This window comes from Athene cunicularia (genome assembly GCF_003259725.1).
Source record: "Athene cunicularia isolate RWA chromosome 7 unlocalized genomic scaffold, athCun1 chr7_part1, whole genome shotgun sequence".
In the NCBI taxonomy this organism is placed as follows: Eukaryota; Metazoa; Chordata; class Aves; order Strigiformes; family Strigidae; genus Athene; species Athene cunicularia.
This window is the reverse complement of record NW_020799107.1, coordinates 4,847,002-4,870,937: the sequence shown is the minus strand read 5'-3', so window position 1 is coordinate 4,870,937 and position 23,936 is coordinate 4,847,002. Positions and strand designations below refer to the sequence as shown.

The 23,936-nt window shown below is 36.0% G+C and overlaps 1 protein-coding gene across 2 annotated transcripts in view; it reads right to left on the bottom strand.

The window, feature by feature from the left end:
- The window catches only part of CALCRL (calcitonin receptor like receptor), a 64,186-nt gene that overhangs the window by 14,170 nt on the left and 26,080 nt on the right, over positions 1-23,936 (bottom strand). For both annotated transcript variants that reach the window (XM_026852795.1, XM_026852796.1), the window contains exons 2-9: positions 14,629-14,728; positions 13,442-13,586; positions 12,475-12,585; positions 11,428-11,540; positions 8,878-8,969; positions 3,108-3,234; positions 1,342-1,495; positions 57-117 (exon numbers count right to left, since the gene is read on the bottom strand). In XM_026852795.1, coding sequence (XP_026708596.1) covers positions 57-117; positions 1,342-1,495; positions 3,108-3,234; positions 8,878-8,969; positions 11,428-11,540; positions 12,475-12,585; positions 13,442-13,586; positions 14,629-14,679 — 854 coding nt within the window. In that variant the 5' untranslated portion in view covers positions 14,680-14,728. The remainder of the gene's footprint in view (positions 1-56; positions 118-1,341; positions 1,496-3,107; positions 3,235-8,877; positions 8,970-11,427; positions 11,541-12,474; positions 12,586-13,441; positions 13,587-14,628; positions 14,729-23,936) is intronic.

The window sequence follows — 23,936 nt, the reverse complement described above, 5'->3', positions numbered from 1 at the left end:
CCCCCCCCTTAAAGAAAATACAACAGTTTTGCAAAGCAAGTTGAGATGCTACTTACTTGTCATTATAATATAAACTTCTAGCAACAGCATGTATGCAGGCAGGGATCAGTGGAAAACCTGTGAAGAAAAAACAATGTTGTCTTCATATGTAAACCTGGCTAACAGCTAAGTAAACTTGCATCTCTTGCAGGAATCTTCTGTATTTTTACCTCATTCAAACTATACACCTGGAGAGTAAATAAAGTAACAGGGACCGATTCCGTTTCTATTCTCAAGATTTCTTTCTGAGGGGGGTAGTATGAAACCTTATTCCCACTGTTTTGCCAGAAAATTCTTACCAACATACAGAAAGAAAAGGCAAATCAAATTATAAAACTTTTCAGATTGCAACAATCAATCTTCATTAACACAGATGCTTTTTCAGACTGCAGTCTGCAATAATGCTAGATAGGTAGGCAATATTAAAAAGGTAATAATATATATGACCATAGCTTTGGCAGTGTGATTAACAGTATTGACATGTCCTCACTGACACTTGCTGGGTATTCAGAAACAAGGTCATCTGCAAAACAAAACTCTGGAAATCAAAATTTTAATAGACAAATTAGTTATCTGGGGTCCTTGACACTCTGATGGTACCTATTTTTCAGAAACTGCTGAGCACCTATGATCTTTTAATCCCATCTCAGCTGTGTCTGTAGTGGGACAGTTAGTGATCCAGGTACCAAGTCACGTTACAGCTGAATGTGCCAATACACAGAAGCTGAGGAGAAAGCCCTCACTTGCCCTTTGTGAATGTGCTGTTGTGCGTTATCTGAAATGACCAGGTTTGGCTTGTTAGTTTTGATACTGATATTACTTGAGATCTTCAGCTACAGCTATTCTGTATTTACTTAGTGAACAATACAGGTCAAATGGAACTGCTGGAAAAATAAATCCTTGGCCATCTCTAACTCAGTTCTGACCCTCCACCCTAGACATGGCGAGACTTCTCTGAAAACAAACATTCATTCCTGAATAAACATCTTTGAGATGAGGAACAATGAATAATTACTTCTTCATGTCTTTTTTATAATAGCAGACTATTTTCTCTGTACAAAGGAGGAGTTGCTTCCTGACTCCAGAAACGCATAATCTCTCTTTCAGTAAAGACAGAGGTACATACAACTTCCTACGTTAATATTTCTAAGGCTGTTAAAACACCACAGACAAAGAAGAGGGATGTGTCATCATTGCTCAAAGATACCAGCTCAGAGAAGCAAAGGTACAGATGTTCAAATTCTCATGAAAAGAAGGAAGAGATGGTATTGGCCTGCAAATACAGAACATGAAATTGCATACCCCAGCCAAGAAGATAATACCACATCAAGTGTTGTTTCTCGGCAAAAACAGCCACCACAATGAGAGTATGCAGGTAAATGCCTTCACACAACATCCAAAAGTAGTTGCAACCCATTAGGTACAGGTAGATGAACTGTGACACTTTGCAGCTAACCTGCAGAAAAAAGCAGAGTAATATATAAATTTTTAAGTTGCAAAAATCTCAGAGATTTGTTTGCAAAATGGGACAAATTACTTCTGTAATGTTAAAATTGTCAAATGTTAATATTAATTATCTTTTTCATTACAATTACATTTCTTTTTTTTAAATAGAATTTTCATGGAATTGCAATTCCATACTTTATGGTGATAAAAAAATTTGGTAACTGAGTCTGTATTTTGATTTCTCAAACAATGAGGACCTTGAGATCTTCAAGCACGCATGGCAGAAAGCTGCAACAATATTTTCCCTTATTACAAATACTGCCATATTTGACTGTTCCAAATAATATGGATTTCTTAAATTATATGATGGTAACCACACAAGAAAAAGTACTTCGATGAAAGTAGTCCCTTCAGTTTTACCAATCGCAAGATATAATTACTCCAGAGAATGATTAATGTTTTTTAAATGTTTACAATACTTCCAACTTTAACCTAGTCATGACTGCACTTAGGGTCAGTTGAGAACTTGGGATAGTCGGTTCTGGAATGAAACTCTCTTGTTGGCATATATTTGTATCTAGCTTCATTCAAAAGATATTCTTCAATTGAAATGTTATAACTTATTGTGAAGACTAAAATGTGAGGTTGTGAAAAAGGAGCAATAGTTAACTTGCAGATTTGGATACAGTAGATTTTTATTTTTTTTTTTTCCTGAAATTGCTGTGTTTTGTTGATCTATTTCTGGCACTTGGCTTAAAACAAACCAAAAAAATTAATATTGTTTTACCATGTTCTGCTACCTAACTCGCTTGATGATGATTATCAGCAGCTATCTGAAGCCTGTTTTCCACCACTCTGATGAGCTTTTAACAGGAGAAGGAGAATTTAACTTTTTACTATTCAGATTCACCTTCTGGAGTTTTGCCATAACTTTCACAGAATTTAAATTTATCATCCAGGTCTAAATTAAAATAAAGCCATAGTTAGGCATTTGTTTGTTTGTGTATTTCATTTTCAGGGTCTTCTGTTGCTATAACTCCTAGCCTTTTGGGAGAAGCTACAGATTCACACTTACCCCAGAGTTATCAGGAAATGAGAGAGAGAAAAATCAGACCCAAACGGACAGCTTTTTTACTTTGCTTTTTACTTGTTACTAGCTTTTTACTTTTTTTACTGCTTTTTACTTTTTTTTACTTCTTTTTACTTGTTTTACTAGCTTTATCTTCTTACACACACACACACACACAAAAAAAAAAAAAAAGAAATAATGCTTCTCCTTTCAACTGTTTCTGCCTTTCCTTGGTGAATTCAACTGTTATAACCTCACTGACATCATCTAGAATACACTACTTGCAGTTGTTTCAGTGAGAAAGTGATTTGTAGAAATTCAGAAGAGCAGTTCAGTATGCTCCTTCTCTTAGGCTGTTATTACTATTTCAAAACCTCAAGTGCGAAATGCCCCAAACATTGTTAGACAGATGTACTACGTAACATGGATACATCATTACAGAACATTTTAACCTCGCTACATACAACATTTCATCAACTATTCATGTCTCATCCACGTTGCTGAAGTTTTGCACATAAAAATCAACAAGGCTGCCAAACATACTTTCACTTACTGGATTAGTTGCAACTAACTCCTGATTGTTGGCAACTGCAGTCAGTGAAATTATTGTTACAACAGAGTTGCAAACAAAAGAGAAAAATAGATTTTTATGCAGGGTAATCCTTTGGCAACTCAAGCTCCTAGAAAAGAGAAACAAGAACAAATGAATACATGGGGGGACAACTATGTGTACTTGAGAACAACTCTGAAATACTAGAGTTCTTTATTTTACTAAGAAGTCTTATATCAACCCTTCAGTTCCAGTCCAAATTTAATAGAATGATGCGAATGGTAACACCTTCCCTTAACCGCCAACAGGAGGCAAAGCAAGTACATTCCGTTCCAATATGTTTACAGTGAAGGACCTGCTTTGTAATGGTTATCCAAACAAGATTTAGATAGCAATAATATAATACGTTTCAGAGATTTATACCTTTCTTTTTGTTAGTACCTGAAGAATTTCCCAACTAACTATCATATCTGATCTTGAAGAAGTTGTCTTAGCCTTCATTTCCATTTACCCAAACCTGTTAAGATTTTGAGGATAATTCTCTTTTACTCACATTCTTGTTATTTTTCCTCCTTAATCCTATAGCTAGAGAAATACTCGAATAAGTAATGCAAATCTTGTCTTGACCTTTGTATATAACTAAGTTATAAACAGTATATAGGATACAATTATAAAATGCAATATATAACTGTATTTAATTGTGTCAATTTTCAAGGTTTGCTTTTCATCTTGCCACAAAATGAAAGATTAAAATATCTTTGTAAGGGATTTATTATTATTTTTTTTAAACAGAGGTCCAATATCCAATAAATTTAAACAATGCTAGAAGTTGAACATAATCGGAGCAAAATTCTGTTTATCTGCCTTTCTAGAGAAAGCAGGTCTAATTTAGTGCCATTTTAAGAGGCAGGGATGCTTCTCATTCAAGTTTTTCCAAAGAAATTCAGCTTTACAGACAAACACAAAAGTAGAAAGCCTATATGTATGTACATACAATTCAGACCATTGGGATATTAACGCTCAAAATTCCCAACAGAGCAAGTAACATCCATTTTGTTACGAAAGCAGATGGTCACTTTAACAAAGCTGGGTAAAAATGATCCTTTTAGATTTAAGGTAGGGGATGTGCAGCACAGTTGAGCAAACTAATTTGATCACAGCCATACAGCACATCCGTACCGGCAGGCAGGAATGGAGCACAATTTTGCAGAATGAGCATTGCTCAAGGAAACTTCTCCCACATGCAAAGAGAAGTGATAAAGAATGTGGTACTGTGGTCATGATCAGGAAATGCTCTTTGGTTACTTCGGAGAAAGAACCTTGTGAAGCCTCTGCTGTAAAAAGCCTGTGCCTTACAACTGCACTCACCTACCTTCATTTAATAGCCAGCACTAACAGAGTGCAGTCAACTGGCAAAGTGAAATGACTCACTGGAGGAGGAAAAATCTACCACTTACACATGCAAGTGCTCTTCATTGCTAAGAGAAATCAGAAACACATTGACAAGGTCAGCAGGGGGCAAGTCTAAATTGTCACACGGGGAAAAAAATCAAGTGTTCTAGCTTTTTCTAATGGCATTTCTGGAAGAAGAGATAAAGTATGGACAGTAATGCTTAATTTTACGTTTGGGAGGGCAGAAAGGAAAAAAAAATTGTATTTCAGAGGAATACAGATACAGAATAGTCACAAAAGCTGGAGGAATATACTGAAAACTCTTGAGAACGTGACAGATGAAACAAGAAACAAAATGACCTCAATGAACAAGAGAGAGTCAAGAGACTGTCTATAGAGGACACTGCACTTCGTGGCTGCATTCTTTGCAACTATCACAAGAAGAGCATATGAAGCACCCCACAGATACACGGAGTAAGTTAACAGGTTCAGATACGCACACTGCAATACCGTGAATCAGGTAGAGTTCCTGCAAGTCAAGCCTTGGAGCCCTGAGACATTCTAAGCCTTTATAGTCAGTAAATATGGGGGAAGGAAACGACTCTAGAAACCAGTGCTGCTGTGCACCACAAGGAACTACCCTACATGAACCTCTGTCTGCCAAGTGTTGTTTGCCTGAAGAAAACAGAAAAGAAAGTGTCCAAATACAGAACACAGGTTTGAATACGAATTATGTAAAAAATTATATTCCATTGGGCTTTTAAATTTTTTTTTTGTCTTTTATTTTAATGCCCAAAACACATAAAGCCTTGATTATTATAATATGCAATTTTTTATGTTCTTTGAAAATGTATTTTTATATGTTGGGGTTTTTTTTTTTTTTTTTTTTTTTTTTTTTTTTTTTTTCCCTGTATGATTTATATATGAAAGGAAAGGCAACACTAGATTCCAGCTAAGACCTTTGTGTAAACAGGTCCTGAAGAACTGTGGAATTCGGTCTGCTTATTGTTAAGTTTCAATACACAGGCAAGGAAAAGCACGTACAGCTAATGGGGCCATCTCTCAGGGTCATCCAGCAGCTGTTCCTGTTGAATATTCAAACACACCCATCCACACCCACCTCCACCCATGCATAAAAGGATTGAAAAGATCACCGGACAAGAAACAAGAAAGCAAGACTGATGACATTTAAAAATGAAGACTGCTTTTTTTCTTAAGCTTCCCCACCCTCCCTCTTCTATTACCCTTCCTATATTCCTTTTTCTGCTGTTTTCCTTAATGACATAATATCCTTTAATCACTTAATTCTCATCATTATGATCTAAGAACATTTGAATGACCTACCCCTGGATTAAACCATGGGCAGTAAAATAAAAACAGACCTCCTGCTAAATTACCTATTTCCCTTCCTATTTTGACTCCTCTATGTCTCGAACATTAGAGAAAAATTCATTTCTCCAATATTTCTCCAAAAGAAAGAAGGTAACATTTTTCAAAAGTCCCCAGATGTGTTTGAGATCTAATTTTTTAAGGTATTCAAATACTGCAAAATTCAACCAGTGAGCTCCACATATGCACCTAATGGCAATTATCTGCTCAGCTGAAGTTAACCTAAAGTGACTTAGAAACCTCCTCTCTATTAATCCATGATTCAGCTGTTTGCCCACTCTTTAAGCATAGTGTTGGAATCCTCTGTGAGTGCTGTCATGATGCTTGATCAACAACTCCTTTATTTCAGGTGGGGTTTTTTAATTTGTTTGTTTCAGGGTTTAAGTTGGGGGGGGGGGGGCATCTTTCAAATTATAGCTCCCCTTTCTCTGAATTCTTTTCTTTCAAAGTTTTCTCTTGCCTTGTTTTCCTTTCTTTATGAAAATCATAGAACTGTTTTAATTGAAGATTTATAATAAACACGTGTATGATCTAGAGGATATAACAGAACGAGAAAGCAAAGCCACTGCAAGAAGTTACTTTTATGTGTCACAGATGAATTTACAGAGGGGAAGATTGGAGTTCAAGTTTATAGCCCATCTTATGCTATTAAACCAAGAACTCCACTTGGGGAACACAAGTCACAAGCCACATAAGCATTTCCAATCAGACAATTTTCTAAAGAAAAAACAGAATTTCAAATGAAAAAATAAAATGCACAAAACCATTTCAATCTTAAAAAAAAATATTTAATTCAAAACCAAAATATTTGATATTTGAAAAGCTGGAGATATTTGAAAAAAACCTGTCATTTTTCCTACAGAGGAAAGTATAACCTTTCTAGTCAAACATAAAGATATTCTAATGGTCAGCAATCCAGCAAATATCATCTGGAAACGATCAATCGACTATAAGACTAAATTTTTTTGAAACATGAGAAATTCAAAGGCACCCCCACACAATAGCAAAAAAAAAAAAAAAAAAAAAAAAAAAAAAAGTCCACCTGTTAAAGCTATGAATAATTACACAAGCTTCAGCCGATACATAATACATCCTGGTATTAATCTAGATCCTTAAATACCCTTCTAGTACTAAAAATACTTTAGAGGAACTGTACATCCCAAGAGAACAGCTTGTAGAGAACTTTCTTTAGCTTCCTTTAAATTTTGTAATTTCCTTTTATATCCCAACATAACCACAGTCTATAAGATGCGGTTTGCTGGTCTGGATTAATTCCATGTGGTTCTCAGAGGACAGATGATCCTTCTACCAGAGGGAGAAGAAAATCCCTGGAGGGTTAGACAAACGCGACATAGTTGTAATAGTAGCAAAGCAGATCACCTGCTTTTGCAGTAAGTGCCACAAGCCAAGATGAAATTGGCTTGTTTTCATATTACAGTACAGAAAAATCATGCTTTACTGTCTCTGAACTTTTAAAATAATATTGTATTCCGAATATTTTTGTTTTCTCCTGAGCAGTCTATGTCAAAGCATTTTTCCTGTCACATTAAAGATGTAGTCTGTTAAACTTTTTGTGACATTTACAGTAACAGTATAGCCCTTTCTTACACAAAATCAAGCTTCTTCTAAGGACTTAGAGCCATTTCACATGCTGATTTTGTGGAGGGAAAGTGAATTTGGAAATGGTAAGCACTGTTTTTATAGGTCAAATGCAGATAAATTAAAGTGCACAAAAGTTTTGGTTTGTCCTCATGAAAAGAAGTCAGAAAAAGCTGAAAAGTCATCCTCAATATTAGGATTTCATAAAGAGAGGCTACAAAGTTGAAACACATTGGTTTGTTGGGGATTTGTGAAAATGTTATCCCAGAACCTGGGGAAATAATGCATATTTAAATTGTAAACACTGTATTCAGCCAGAGGGGACTAAAAAGGATAAATATTTTATTAGATATCTGCTTCCCCTACCTAATCAGGGTCCAGAGCATGAGAAAAGCCAAATCTGAGCTAGCCTCACAGTTGCTGGCGTACGTTTTATTCATATTTAAATGTTAGGAGAAAATAAAAGATGGAGCGACACAGTAGGGTATAGTGGTAAGACCGCAGAGCAGATCTATATTATCCAATGAAAACTGATACTGAAATGATTAAACTAGTGCCAGTTAGCAAGGAAAGCCTACACTGTGCAGTGCAGCATTTGGCAGAGATAACTCACGTCTCTCAGCTCTGCTCATGTGGCAACCACTCCTGGTTTCACTTTTCTACTAAACCTCATCAACACCTTCAAGAAAAAAGTCTTTCACGGGAAAGAAAAATAAGATCACAAAATTTGAAGTACGAATTTAAAAGACCTGTGCATTATATTGCAAGCTGTTGTGATAGTGGTGATACTGCTCAAACTTCCTTTCATGAAGGTAACATAATAACTGTTAGTGGATATGACATAACTGTAATAGACATAATATGGTGCATAAACCAGACAGGATTATTTTTATTATTGCCATTCCTATTGTAGCTCTTAGCCTTACTTTCTTTACAGTTTAGCCTATTTTGTGGCTACCTACTTTGGAGTGTCACTGTACCTATCATATGTTATCAATATTTTTGTTTCCATTTGCTCTTTAGTTGGGTTGATGCTTGGCATGTCCACACCGTAACATTATAAAAAAACAACCAGGAAAAAACAAACAAACAAACAAACAAAAAACAACCAAAAACCCACAAAAATTACGAGCCCCAAAAAAACAAATTATAATTTTCCCATTTCTTATTTTCAACATATTCTACAATTTTTGATTTGCAGATTTGGGATTTCAGGTTTATTTTCTCAGAAACCTACAATTTTATTACAATATAATGTGCAATGTAAAACCAATTTACCGACTTTCTTCACCTTCTTGTTCCATCTACCTTCACTGGGATGACTGGTGTTTCAAATTGAACCTAGGATTGTTGTAACTACTGATACTTGGTAAAGGCTTTTAAATATACTTACTTAAAATAAAAGAATATGCCAAGGGAAATCAGAAGTGATGCAATTGAAAGACCATGTCCAATGATGGCCAAGTAATACAAGTTCAGAGCAGTCTGCAATACAAGAACAAAAGCAAGCACCTGTGATGCACACAGAACTATTGTTGATAAAGCACATACTTTTACATCTCTTCTGCATGTAAAAGGACTAGAATAGGATTATATAATGATGAGCCAAGTCTAAAATCCTGCAAATCAACATCTTACTGAAATCAGTAAGACACACAGCAGATTTGCTGAATTCATCACTACAAAGAGCTGCCTTACACTTTCACAATAAAGCATAACTATCTGGATTCCATAGGAAAAATTAGCTCATACATACAAATTCTCACATACTCGAAACTGCATGTATCTTCTGAACATTATTTCAATTTAAGACAAACTGCAGCTTGCTACATATACTGACTTTTGAAAAGATTCCAGGTAAAGTTGTAAGATGAGACAAGGGTACCTCTTTGTACATGCCAGAATTTTTCAAATTATAATGATTTAAAAAAAAAAAAAAAAAAAAAAGGCAAGCAATCCGATAGGTTTAAAAATAAGCATTTGGAAAAATTTTGTAAGTGAGAAAAAATGAGGGTTACCTCTGAAACGCTGAAGTTTGGCTGCATTATATATAATGACGGCCTTTCTATAACAGGTTGATATCCCATATCACCACCTTTCGGTGACCAGTTTAGACAAAGGTGCATGTTAACAATTTAGAAGATTTCCACCCAATTTAGAACTGACACGAAACAGCAGTACCTCAGAGACTGCTGCTGAGGGCAGCAACAATAGGAATTGAACAATGGACAACAGTCACATCTATTGTGCATTATCTAACCCGCCTTCCAAAAAACCCCAAAAGATAACGTTGTTTAAGAGAACAACACATACGACTGTAGCAAGCAATAAGGTTTTCTTCAGAGCTATTATTTCATTTAAACAATAGGTTCTGATGCATGACAGTTGAAATACGCTGGCAAAACAGCCTGAGGGAAACTAGCTCATTATTCATAAAGGACGACCTGCATGGATCTACTCCTGCCTAAATAATATTCTCTCAGTTTCCAGACAAATATTAGGAAGAATCAATGAATTATAATATCTCTGATAGTAGCATTAAACTGCTATTAGCATATTCAATGTCTCATGATTTGAGAAAAAGCAATACAAAAATGCCTTGTTCTCATCTATTACCACCTTTTCTCAATATGTTTTCTATGTAAATACCTTAAAGCACTCTTGACAGCAATGATGGAGGCAGTTGGGATTTCTACCAGATGTCAGTATTCTCGACACAATCTGCTATTACTGAGCTTTTTTTCCATGAGGTCTAAATTAATTTCCAGTCTACTCTGACCTGTATTTTATATTCTCAGTTCTTCAACTTACTGCTTCTTCCCATGACTGAACGTTTCATAAAGAATATTAGCGGACATATGGGCGGAGGGGAGGCAGGGCAAACTATGCAATTTTACCCATTATATCTTCACACATCAGAGTATCTTGAAAAGAGGGCATTTGGAGGTTTACCAAACTTTATTTTTCTTTTTCTAAATCTCTTAATGTATGAGCATCTTCAAAATAAACTGAAGTCTATAGAAATGCCATCTATACATATATCCACATCCATACGTGTGTGCATAGTCTACTTTTAATGTAGAGAAAACAACTCTCTCAAAGCATTTTGCTGCCTGACCTGAGATAATTTTGTATGCTTGTAAAATTTCACTTAAATAAACTTGAAGTATAGGTTTTCTATTCATGTAAGCAGTTTAATATCTCAGAAGCTGAAAAAATGGCACTTGGGAGCCAGGACACAAGACATACACAGGAAAAGGGACACAAGAAAAAACAAAACCTGTCTGATACTTCTCATTTACTTCCCTTTGGCCTCCAAAGATCCTGTGGTAAATCTGCTCAACTAGAGCTTGCCTACACTTCTGCAAAAAAGAGAAGATTATCTCTGCTTTTCACACTGGGGAAGAAAAAAACCAAAACAAACCCCAAACATCTGAACTCTACTTAGAACTGCCTTGAAGATGCATTAATCTCAAGTAAAACTTTGGTTGTACACCTGCTGAAAATCTGTCACTGAGTTAACTGGATAAACCTATGCACTCAGCACATCTTCCAGAGATGTGCAAACTTCCTGCAATTCTGCTAAACTTGGACCCTACTTCAAAACTGCAAAGCAAAATGCAAAGGTATGCTCTTATAAGGCATGCACTTTGCCTACCAGTAGATGACTGTGGATCACCTAGACTAGTAGCTACACATTTAAAATAACCATAAACAAAATTAGTATTGTATTATTCAAGCAGTTGAAATCAGCTGTAAAAAACAAAGCAGGTGGTTTGGGTTCTTCCGAGTCTGTTTTGCCCAATTCATCCTTTCTATTCAACATGCTTTCTTCTGACATATTGATGTTGCATCAACTCTAGTGCCATTCAAGTTTTGAAACTTGTGAATTTTTTCAGATCAGTTTCTTGACACTGGTAACATGCATTCATTCCTCTCCTACCTTCACTTTTTCATGCGTATAGATATTACACTGGGTATAGTTTGTCCACGTCCTGTTGCTTTCTGGATGTCTAAACCAATTACCGCTCGAATCACAGATCTTCGTAACTTTTTCTACAGTCAGAGTAGATGGAAAGAAAAACAAAAACCACAACAGTCAGCAGTGAAGTTCTACTTCCTGATGCCTAGTATTTAAGAAGAAAACTTGGCAAACAAATGACAGTTTTATTAATATGACTAGAGAGACGTTGCTTGTTATTATGAATTCTGAGAAATTTGAGGCCATTGCTTTTGCTTGGCAAGGGCAACTGATGATGTGTTTTTCTTAAGAAAACAAATAGACTTCCCACCTCCGATCCAGTAAGTATCAAAATATATCAAACTGTTAAGAGAACTACCAGATGAAGTGACAAGAATATTTAAATGGCTTGTTTAACATCCAAGATCTAAACTGAAGTCTGACATCCTACCACTGTAAATTAGGATTGGACAGGCAGTAAAACTTCAATGGAGAAACTGCTCAAGAACCAAACTGGAAAATTTCTGGGACCACATAATGATTTCTATTGTCAAATAGAGGCATGAAAGGACCCTGGGAAATACCAAATGCATCAGAAACAGACAGGAGTGGATGTCTATAACATTTTCCACATGCTCACAGATGCAAAGTTTAACCTACAGAAACAGGAAAAGATTCATTTGTGGGAGAAACTCTTGTTGTCTTCAAATACTAAAATGAGGTAAAAGAATGTCATATTTCTGCTTGTCTGTCAGAAAAAAAGCTCATCTAAGAGGAAAAAACTGTGATCTAACTTCAATTTCTATTTCCCAATCTACAGAATCCCTCAAGGACATATTTCAGAAAAGAAAATAAGTAAACTTGCCAGTTTTCTGTGTGATAAAGGGAAAAATGTAAATAATGGGTTTGGAGTTTCAGTCACTAATTCTGGAGCATTAGTGACGTGAATGGAGCAAACAGGAAGTATCAAGCATGCAAAATCTCATTTTCTTGAGAAATGTGGTGATGCAGAAGCTCATGCACACTTACCTGATGGGTTGAAATCCTGAAAGTAGTCAGGACAACGCTGTACTGACACAGTTCCAGCAGCAACATCACTCCAGCACAACCAGCCATCCCATGTCCTGTTACAGTAAGGACCTGCAAACAAGTAGAGACCAGATAATAAAATAACAACACTTCTTTCACAACAGTCTTTCAAAAGCAAGATGTAGGACTGCCTAAGCTAAGTTTATCACTTGCAGCAATGCGAAAAAAGACAATAAACCATAAGATTATTTAAGCAGTAGTTAATTAAAACTCCACTTAGTGAACTAGTTCCTTATATGTACATTTCTTTGAACACATTTTAAAATCCATCATCATTCAGCTTGAAATGGCCTATCTCTACAGTATCCATTTCTGACCTCCATACATTCAGTTCCTCCAAAGAATCACTTCAGAAGAGAAAAAAACTCATTGTAAAAGAATGCCATTACCTCTTCTTGCCTCAAAAAGCCTTTCAGTGTTTCCAGAAGTTATAAAGTCAGAAACAGTGAATACAGTGACAGGTGGAGTTACTGAGGTTAGCTCTGAATGAGTTACCAGAAAAATCATTAATGACACTAACACAACCCTCAGAGCAGGGAACTTATGTGAATATGTGATACTTTCAATTTTTAAAGGCCGATGTGACCAAGGAGACAGCGGTATTATAATATCACGACATGAAAGAGTGGTAAGACTAATCAATCATCATATTTGAATCTATTTAAATCAACATTTTCTTATCAGAAATGGAAGCTCTGTGTTATGTAAGAAGTGGTGCTATGGGCAGGTAATTTATTTTCAAGAATCCCAAAGTGATGTTTCTAAAAAACTGTACAAATATAGTTACAGCCTGAAAAACAATTTCTACCAATACAAGAAATGAATATATCTAAAGGATCCTGATTTGCTGTAATTATATCTGTTGACCATTTGCCTTCGTAAAACATTGTAAGAATATAATCTCTACCTTCTTTCCTATGAATAGGATCTTGCATAATTTTCTGGTAGCATTCATACTGTGCTGTCATAATTTTATTCCGTGTAACGCTCAGTTGAGTGAAGTCCTCCGTCATATTCTGGTGCCCTTCAGATGGTATAGCAGTGGCAAAAAACTAAGAAGAAAAAGACTTTTTTTTTTTAGCAAGTCACGTACAAACTCCAGTATAAACATCTTAAACTTCAATCTTTTTAAATATTATATTTTAAATATTATTTTACTGAAGGAAAATTATCTTCAAATCTTATTACTGACAATATGATTTTGTGTTTTTCTGGTTAATTTAGCAATTCTTTTTACTAATGAATGTTTACAAATATCTCCAGAACAAGCATGGGGGAGTAACAATCTGCAAGATTTGCAAATAATGGAAAAATGCATAAAAAGCACTAAGACAGTCAGAAGCATATAAACAGCTTTTGCAAAATCCAGTAAAATATACTTAAGTTACATTAGCCTAAAAGGCACTTGAATCAGGCCCAAAACGATCCTTTAGGAAAAGATATTAAAAGAGTCTTTCCATACACCATGAGTCAAAGCTTTTGGCTTGTTTACAGCTACTTGGTTTCTCTATAGTCTTTTGAACCATAAAGTCAACCCTCAGTATACAAAAAAAAAGTGTTCAAAAGACATGACATCCACTTTTATAGTTATAAAAAATAATAATTAACCCCCCCAAACCTTAAGAAAGTGGATCTTGATCAAAATCTGAACATTTAATTGCATTTTTTTTTTTTAATAATTATTTTATGGGAAGCTACTAAACTTCATGGAAAAACAAAGCTGCAGATTGAAATACTGTACCACTGTCATACAAGGGGTGAAATTAAAAGTTTGGAGGATGTCCTCTGAATCTGAGTTAGATGCCTCCTCCGGTCTTCCTGAGGTATGCATAGTACTGTTTATATGTCACTTGTCAACTGTTACTATAAAGTTCTCTGATAGCAAAGGATATGCTGGGTTCAGCAGAGGTAAATACAATTTGTGTTCCTTTACCACAGGAGTTTAAAGGAGAACAGAGGTAGATAAAGATCCTGCTCTGCAGAAACTACATTTGAACACAAAATTAGTTGTTTCTGCATTTCCATAGTAATACTTTTTATGGTATTCTGTACACACTTGTTAAAACTATGATTTAAAAAAACTGTAAGACTCACCATAGTAACTGACAAGAACAACAGCAAAAACGTGATCCAGTTTTTTGTCATTTTTATATCCGGTGCAGTGAATTTTATATTGTGGTTGAATGAACTCAAACTGCAATGGAAAAAAAGTAGGAAGAAATTTAGTAATTCATGAAAGCCAAAACTGAAAAAAACCCTCAGATTTTCTTTCTGAATTAAATCATGGTTTTCATTCCCAATCAATGGAGGCCCTCTCAGTTTTTATTCATGTATAGTGATGCCATGTGATATACATGCAGATGTACAATGTGATGTGAAAAAACTGCACTCAATTCAACAGCAGTGAATTATAGTAGTAGGGTTTTTCCTGCACGGCTGACTTCATTGCCTCAACTAAGACCAATTCTCCAGAGGGTTTGTCTGAGTCAGGTAGAAGGTATGAACTCTAACAGATATGTGGCAACTAGCCCCAAGATACGAGTTTATGCTTTCACATCTCTGCCTTTGGACAACCATTGCAAACTGCAGTTCAGTTCCCTCTCCAGTAGACTCGAGACACACATACACACACACAGAGTTCCTCTTTCCTGTTCTCTTCATACCAGCTAATTTTTGATTTTGCCATTTCTGGAAGAACTGATCTAGGAAGTAGCCCCTTTATCTTGAAGTTACAACTTTGTAAGGATGATAATGGCAACCCAAGAATTAATTTGGAGCTGTAAAATAGTTCCTTTATCTGCAGAAGCTGTGAACTGGTTTCTTTATCTGTAGTTTTAAAAAACCCCAGAACTTCCCAGAACAGCTATAATCATCTTACACTGCAGACTGTTCTTGGAATTGATTCTTTAAGTGTAAAATGCACCTAAAACTTATTTATTAAGCACCTAGACCATCTATAAAGCATAACCCTGCTGTGACAACTCCTTCAAAAGAAGGGAAATGTTTAAGAAATTTCTCATACTATATTTCACTGTGTCCTCAAGTATCCTGATAAGATCACAAAGCTGAGCCTGGGATTGTGATAAGAGCTTATCTTCTGATTGCATGGTAGCAAAAGACCTCTCCTCAAAAGACCTCCAATGATCAAAGGCCTGGGAAGCCTGCCATGTGAGGAAAGGCTCAGAGAACTCTCTTTGTTCAGCCTGGAGAAAAGAAGGCTTAGAGAAGACTTTATCACAATGTTCCAGTATTTAAAGGGTGGCTACAAAGATGGAGACTCCCTTTTTACAAGGGGTCACATGGAAAAGACAAGTGATAATGGGTACAAGTTACTCCTGGGGAGATTCCAATTGGACACGAGGAAAACTTTTCACAATGAGAACAATCAGCCACTGGAATAATCTCCCCAGGGAAGAGGTGGATTCCCCAACACTGGACACTTTTAAGATCCAGCTGGACAGTGTGCTGGGCCATCCTGTCTAGACCATGCTTTTGCCAAGAAAGGTTGGACCAGATGATCCTTGAGGTCCCTTCCAACATGGTATTCTATGATTCTGTGATTGTGCTGTTGGGAGCAGAGTACCTACATGCCAGACTGCCTCCTGACCCAAGCCACACTCTCCCATGGATCACACTTGCTCTTGTCTTTGAAAGTTTCCCTTAGCCAGAGGTCCTGTTCTACAAGAGACTGGTGGATGACCAACTGATAGTACGTACATTGACCAGCTGAGGTAATTTTACAAAAAGACCATTCTTTAAAAAAACCCTGCCCTATTTGCAAAGAGCAAATATTCTATATATCTTTTCTGCTTTTACACTAAGACTGTGTCCTCTTAACACAACTATAATAAAATAAACAGCATTTTGTAGGATATACTGACTACAAAAGATGTTGTACAGCTTGATGCAAATACAAGAAATGTGTTGTAACATCAGTTACTGCTATGCCTGTTTATCCCAGACTAAAACTGTCTCTGTAATCTTTCCTCTATTTTTACCATTGGCATACGATCCTCTAACACTGATTGCTGGAAATTCGCGCAGGTAATTCAGTGAGACACCAAAATTCAAATATGCTGTTCTGAAAACTCTTAAAACACTAACAGGAAGACCAATTAGCATACATGAAATATACTCTTGGTCTGAGCTAGTACTTCGCTAGAAAATCCACGTGTGATGAGAACTATAGTGAATAGATAATTGTAAAACACACTGTTAACTAAAGAAAAAAAATCTAAATATCTGTGTGTCGTGACAATTGGCTGAAAACCAAATACAAATTGAGATATCTAAATTAGCAAAGAGGCAATAGGACTTCAATTCTACATGATAACTAGGGGCAAGGGAGATTAATTCAAACCTCTCACAAGTTTCATTTATTTATAGTTGTGTCTGTTTACCTAGGACGGGAAAAAACCCCACTGGCTTTCTAAGGAAATGGGAATTAATTAATTGGTTGTAAAGTAATTGAGTAATCTCTCTCCAAAGTATGCTAAAGCACATCTGCACAGGGATAAAACCCATTAATGATGTGCACAGGACAAGCAAAGAGACCAGTCAAGTAGAACATACCAAACATGATTTAGTGTATGTTTTTCTATATATGTATACAAGAGTTCAAATAATTTTCCCTATAATAGCAGCAAAAATCCTTATGCTAAAACAAATGTTGGATGGCAAATTTAAAATGCATATTCAAATATTACCCTCTCTTAACCTTGTTTTTTATTTATCTAAAAGATACAATATCATATAAACAACTGCTTTGATTCACAGTCCATGATTATTTCTGCTTTACAATATTAAAAGTCACCCTTTAGTTTGGTTCCTTTAATGGTGGAAATCTTTTCATATCTAGTGGTTTTGTAAACACTTCCTATCAACTACTGCAGTATCCACTGCTAAAATATTAATTCTTCCCAGGAGATAAACGATTAAGTCAAGTCTATAATTCACTCTATGCGTTTCACTCATTTCTCACAGTTGCTAACTGCAAAAAATTTATAAAGAAGAAAATCCTTTTTCTGAACATCATTACTTTTGGACTTTTTGGACAAAATGCAGGATGAATGTCATTGAGATGCCTATTTGGACTTTAGGAAAGCATTTCTTCCATCACTACATGAAATAATTCACTCAACATTTACTCCAGTTGTCTTGGACAAGAATTTTCACAGGAAGATTAAAAACTTCAAGAATGAACAGCAATGTAGTCCATTGACTACAAGCAAGCCAGTGCTACTGAGAATGTCACGCTGCTTTTATTAATCATCTTTTCTGGTGAGATGGAAAACAAATAGAATTCTCAGAAAGTTCTCTCCCTCTCAGAGCTGGGAGGTAGTAGATGCACAAGGAAAAGCAATCACTTAGAGACCTATTCTTAGGTTTCTCTAATTAATAATGCTTCCCAAATTGTTGTTCTGCTGTTGAACATCTTTGACACTTCTAGTGTGGGGAAGAGAGGGCAACTGTACTGGACTGAGATTGATTTGAGTGTATTGAATATTAGCTTGAGAGAAAAGATGGTGGAAACTTAGACAGAATCCCCGGACTCCACTATGTGACAGTGGGGATCTGAACAAAAGCCTTCAGGACCATGCTTCACATGGTAAGTATTGAATGAAACTAAGTCAGTAGACACAACACTACAGCTACCTGCAGCCCTCTGGCTTAAGTAGTTTCCCAGTAAAAGGGAATGTCAGTGGGAAGAGAATGAGGAATTGCAATAGCAAATCAGATCTTCAAAGTCTCATTTTTATTTTTAGTGCATGTTGTACTGAACCCTGGGATAACTTAAAAAACCAAAACAAAACAAAACAACATCTGCTGTTTTTCCTTTTTATTACATTCTCTGTTACCTAAATTAACGATACTCCAAAGGCCTATATCGTGTTTGTCACTGATAGCAGTGACATCTACTGAAGAAGGAATTCAAAAGGAACTGCAAGCTGAACTTAGCCAAAATAGTCACTGCTATAGCTTTAACAGATGTTCACAGTTCTCTTCCTCCTGCTTTCTCTACAGAGCCATCCTGCCTCATCAGCTGTTTCCACTTTTAACCTTTTCCCATCCTCCCAAGAATAAATGTCATCCTTGCTGAGTTCCAAACACTTCCCATTTCAATGATACGGTAAAAGGGTTAAAAAAAAGTAGTAAGCAAGAAAAATAAGTTTTTGATCTTCAATCACCTGACCACATTTAGTACAAAAGAAGAAAACATAGGCAGCTTCTACCTTAAGCAGTTGCCCTTAAGTCTGACTTTAAGTCAGAATGCAACTCTGTAGGAGTGGGATAGAAAGGAGAGTCTACTTATGTCATTGCATGTACAAATATTTTTCACTAATTAGTAATCTTTGATTTGCCCTGGAAAAGGAAAAAAAAAAAAAAAAAGGCAAAACTAAGCAACCAAATCCCAAACCATTTTCAGTGTAAATTACATATCTTGCAGTGTATTATAACCTTGCAAGACAAAAGTTGAACATGTGCAAATATAGATGTACAGCCTTCCTCTCTGACTGAAAATGGGGGTAAGAATGGCCTATTTTCTTGACCACCCCATCACTCTTGCTGTTGTTCTAGCACTCCCTGATTTTGTTTTTTGCAATATCTCTCAGAAATAGTTATACATGCTATTTTGTTATTTCTGGTTCTTTTTAGACAGAGGCATACAACTCAAAGTATTTAAAACCCCAGGCAACATTTGGTTGTTTCAGCCCAAGATACAGGCAAAAACAAGTTGGAAAATGCCCAACCCTTTTCAAGTGTTCCTAATTTGAACTGCTGTAGTATACTCTTAGAAAAAAAACCCCAAAAAACAGTAGTCTAAAATGGAGTTACAGGTAGAGCCTTCACATACATCTCCACTCACATAAGCTTTCTGGAAACACCCTGTCTCATTCTCTGAACCCACAGCATTGCTCACACGCACAGAGACATTATTCAAAACACCGCCACACTGAAACATTCCTCCTTCTCCCTTTCTTTCCATGAGTTTTTCCTAGGGAGCAGCTGTGGCACAACAGCATTTACTCTTTTCTTGAGGATTAAAATAAAGAAGAAACAGAGTGGCATATCTCATTTTTACTGTTCTATTACAACAACTTCATCATGCATTAGGTGGTAGTTCAGCTGAGTATGAGAAAGTACTCGCTGTTTATTTCTTGGGCCACATGCTATGCACGCCCCAAGGTCTCAGGTTTATTGCAAGTAGAAAATTAGTCTAGTTCACAAAGATGTTTCACATCTTTTACTCTCTCTATTAGCATGCGGATTTTTTTTGTTTGTTTGTGCATCACTCCAGTTGCTTGCCAGAGGCCTTGAAGAGATTGCAGAACCATCTGTAGATAAAATTACACAGATTAAATTACTCCTGTGTACTTTTCCCCATTAATAGCTTTTGGCTACCATTCAGCTAAGTTTTGTCTCCTGCACCCAAAAGAAATTACTAGCAGTAATTGACACCACTCTTGGCCAGTTATAATAATACCTAATATCATAAAAACCTATCACAGAGTGATGGTGGTGCTAGTTTTTCCCAGGAAGGAGAGATCCCTCACTATTTTGTAACACTTTCCTTCTTCTGTTCAGTTCACAGGTTTGGATGACATAAATTATCCTGAGAAGAAACACAGACTATGGAGGTCCACTTAAAAACCAAACCAACCCAAAACCAGAAAAAAACCCACCACAACAAAACCCTCTGAATTAACAGCTTGGAGAAGGAAACACCCACAAGGTTCTTCCCCTGGAATATTCTGCAATTGCTGCTCTTGGACAACTTTACTCCTCTCCATATAGCAGACTGCAGATCTAAGATGTTTCTGTGGTTTTGTACATCACACCAGTTTTGGCTCTTTAAAACAGGATTTCCACTAATAAAAAAAGTAAGAGTTTTTCCTCCTTGCTTTTACATAGACAGGTCTTCTCTTGGCCTCTAGCTTTCAGTGCTTTTCCTGTAAATTATGGAGGGTTTACCCCTCCTTCTCCAATATGATGAACATTCTATTGACTTAAGAACATATGAAACCAGCAGTAGCAAATGTTGCAATTGCATGTGGAAGACAGGCAAGGACTCAATTAGGGTTATAGTTACAATTCAGCAGGATATCTAACTGTGCCAAATAAATGCATCATATGAAAGTTTAAAATACCAAAGCAAAGTCAAATTATTTAGGATAAGTAAGAAACACAATGCTTCACACTTCCAAAATAATTTCACAGGGTTTTCTTGCTTATAGCATTTTATGCCTAAAGTATTTATTATTTTGTCTTCTAAACAGAAACATCTATCAGAGTCTTACAGCATAATTCAGTATAACTTTCTTATTTCTAACTTGAAATGAGAAAAAGCCAGTAGCTACATAAACCAACCTTTACCGCAGAAATCAGCTCCCCAGTAACATACTTCTTTACATCAAAAATATCAAAATAAAAAACCTCAGGGTAATATTTCCCCCTTTACTTACATTTTTAAAATTCTAGAATTTTTTACACTGTCTTACACAGTGATATTAACACCCAAAACGCCTCCCTCTTGAGGAACCAGTTGTTAAATGAAGGCAGCTCAGATTCTGGCAAAGCAAATCTTTACCAACTGACACAGCTTATTCTCAGAGATGCAACTGTGATTTCCAACAGTTTATTAATGCCTCCAGATTTTTTGGTTAGTGCTATTTGATTATCATTCTGTAAGCACTTGTTATGCTTACTTTACAAGCTTTTCAGCCCATAGCTCTAACCCAAACTGTACCTAGATGTCTAAAATCCATCAACGTAGTTACCTATGTTGTTAGGCACAGCTCATCAAGTTCAGTTCAATATTCTGTAAGCCATGGCATTTAAATTCTGTAGCATTCATTCAAGCACAAAGCAACTTAGAAGGAAGGCTGCTCTGCTGAACAAATTTATCTGTAAAAATGCTGGAGTGGCCACTAACACACACTGTGAAAAAGGTTACTACTAGAAATGAAGATGACAGCAGAATAATGAATAATTAAATTCCAATAGCCGATTACAATTATTTAGTGCTGGTACTTCTCTTTTTTTTTTTTTTTTAATCCATATTAATTTCCTGCTATAGCAATTTAAAAACGTAGTTAAAAACATATTCAGCAAACTTTTCTGAAATGGCTCTTCCTCCAAAACAACTGCTATGCTGCGGCAAGGATGTTCCAATTAACATTATTTTAAATAAAATGACTCATGACATTCTCTCTTTTCCATGGATTTCATGCTCTGAAAAAGTTGGAGAGCTCCCACATTCTTATTAGGTATATTTTAATGCCTCATTACCCTTTCCAATATGTATTCCTCATGTGTTCAACAACCAAAAAAAATAAATTCCCATAATTGAAACTGGAGCAAGATACAACAGACATACACAGCAAAACTTCATGGTCCAAACCTCAAAATTCATAAGGATGTGTTAGTGATGTGACCACAAACCCAATTACACAGCACAGCAAAGCATCAGAAGTATGCCACTGGAGCTATTGAATCTTCCTGCCTTAGCCCAAATTCTATTGCTTCATTCCAGATGTATATCACTAAAAACAGTGAATGCCTTAAAGATTTTAGGAAAGGCCTTTAGGAACCACTGAAGAGTGTGAGGGCAGCCCTTAAGGAGAACAGACATTGACTTCTTTGCTATGACTCAAAGGGAGAGAACAAAGGATCCTAATCACATGCCCCAGTTTAGAGAAAACAAAAGTGTTTTCCATCTTGCTTTCCTTAGTGTGCACCTGCTGGTACTAATAACAAAATTGTAACCTGAACAAACAAAAACCAGAAAACAACCAAAAACTCAAAGAAACCCAAAACAAAACCAAAACCCAGAACACCCCCAACAAAAAAAATCACAACAACCCCCCCACAAAAAACTAACAAAAACCCCCACAAAAAAACCCCGAACACATAAACAAAAAACAAAACAGAACAACAAAAAAGAGTAGTTATCTAGATAAAATTAAGAGATATAATTATATCTGGACAACACTCTTAATCATATGGTTTAGTTTTAAGTAGTCCTGCTAGGAGCAGGGAGTTGGCCTCAATGATCCTTGTGTGTCCCTTTCAACTTGACATATTCTATAATCCCATGATCTATGTGAAAAACATGGTATATTCTTCCAGAGAAGATTTCTCCACTTCCAAGCAAAATTACTACTGTCCTGAATTAAAACAGTGGTAAAATGTATTTATTAATTCATCAAATAGACTTATATAAAAACCCTTGCTCAGATGTCTGAAGATTTTCTCCCCAGACACTGCTGCTCTGCATATCCCTTTCAGTCAGTGTTTTTATTTGAATGACTGTTTGATGCTGTTTACCAAGCAATGACCCAAAAGAGATCCAAAGGTTTCTTTGTGAAAAAGTTTACAGCATGAAGTAATTTTCTCAACTGGCTGAGTTTTAAAATTTTTTGTTATTTCTTCATTGACACATGCTAATTTTACTAGAACAGTATTGCCACAGTTCAAAGACTTTTCTCAAGGTCAGAACAAGGCAATGGGAATGGGTTAACCAAAAATGCACCAGGTCTTTTGTTTTTTTCGGAGCTAACCACTAGAGCTTTTTCTCACTGGCCCCAACCCAGTTCAGCAGTTAAGCATATTCTATGAAATTCGCAGGGTTTACATCAGTTTCTTCTAGATTCACATTTAGAAATGTGAATATTTACACACAAATCTACACAAACGTGCTCTCATTCAGTTATAAATTCATATAAAGTTTTAAAATATGATTTTTAATGAAATTATTAATTTTTAGGTGGGCCATGCCAGACCAGCAACTCAGAGTGAGATGGGGAGGGAGCAGGTGGCCAGGAAAGGGAACTGCTGATGCCAGCACAAACACAGGGCTGCTGCAGCCACTGCAGCAGAACCGGTGTCCTAACTTTGGGTTCACCATTGGTCAATGACTTGAACAGAAATGATGAACCAAATATAGATAAACTCTCCGTGGAAATGTCAGAAGCACTATCGTCTTTTGACTTTGTGTGGGATTTCTTTCTTTCTTTTTTTTTTTTTTTTTTAAACATAATAAAGAGAACTAAAATATCCCCAAAGCAGTTGTCTTTTCACTGGCAATCATTTTGGTCTGGCTGGGAATGAAATTTCAGATGTGAAGTTCATGCCAAATATCAACATTTTCTCTCATGGGATATTTCTGATGCATTTACTATTCCAAAAAAGTTCAGGTAAATTTAAGGCAGCTTTAGAAAAATTCAGCTTGTTATTCAAAACAAAATAAACTACCAGATACTTCAAAGCCTTTACTAGGTCAGCCTAAGTCACCACAGTTCAGAACATTTCCTCTTAAATTTAAAAATTCATATGCCAGAAGTCAAAGGTGCAAGATCTGGAATATTTCACCTCTTGAATATTGGACAATACATGTTATA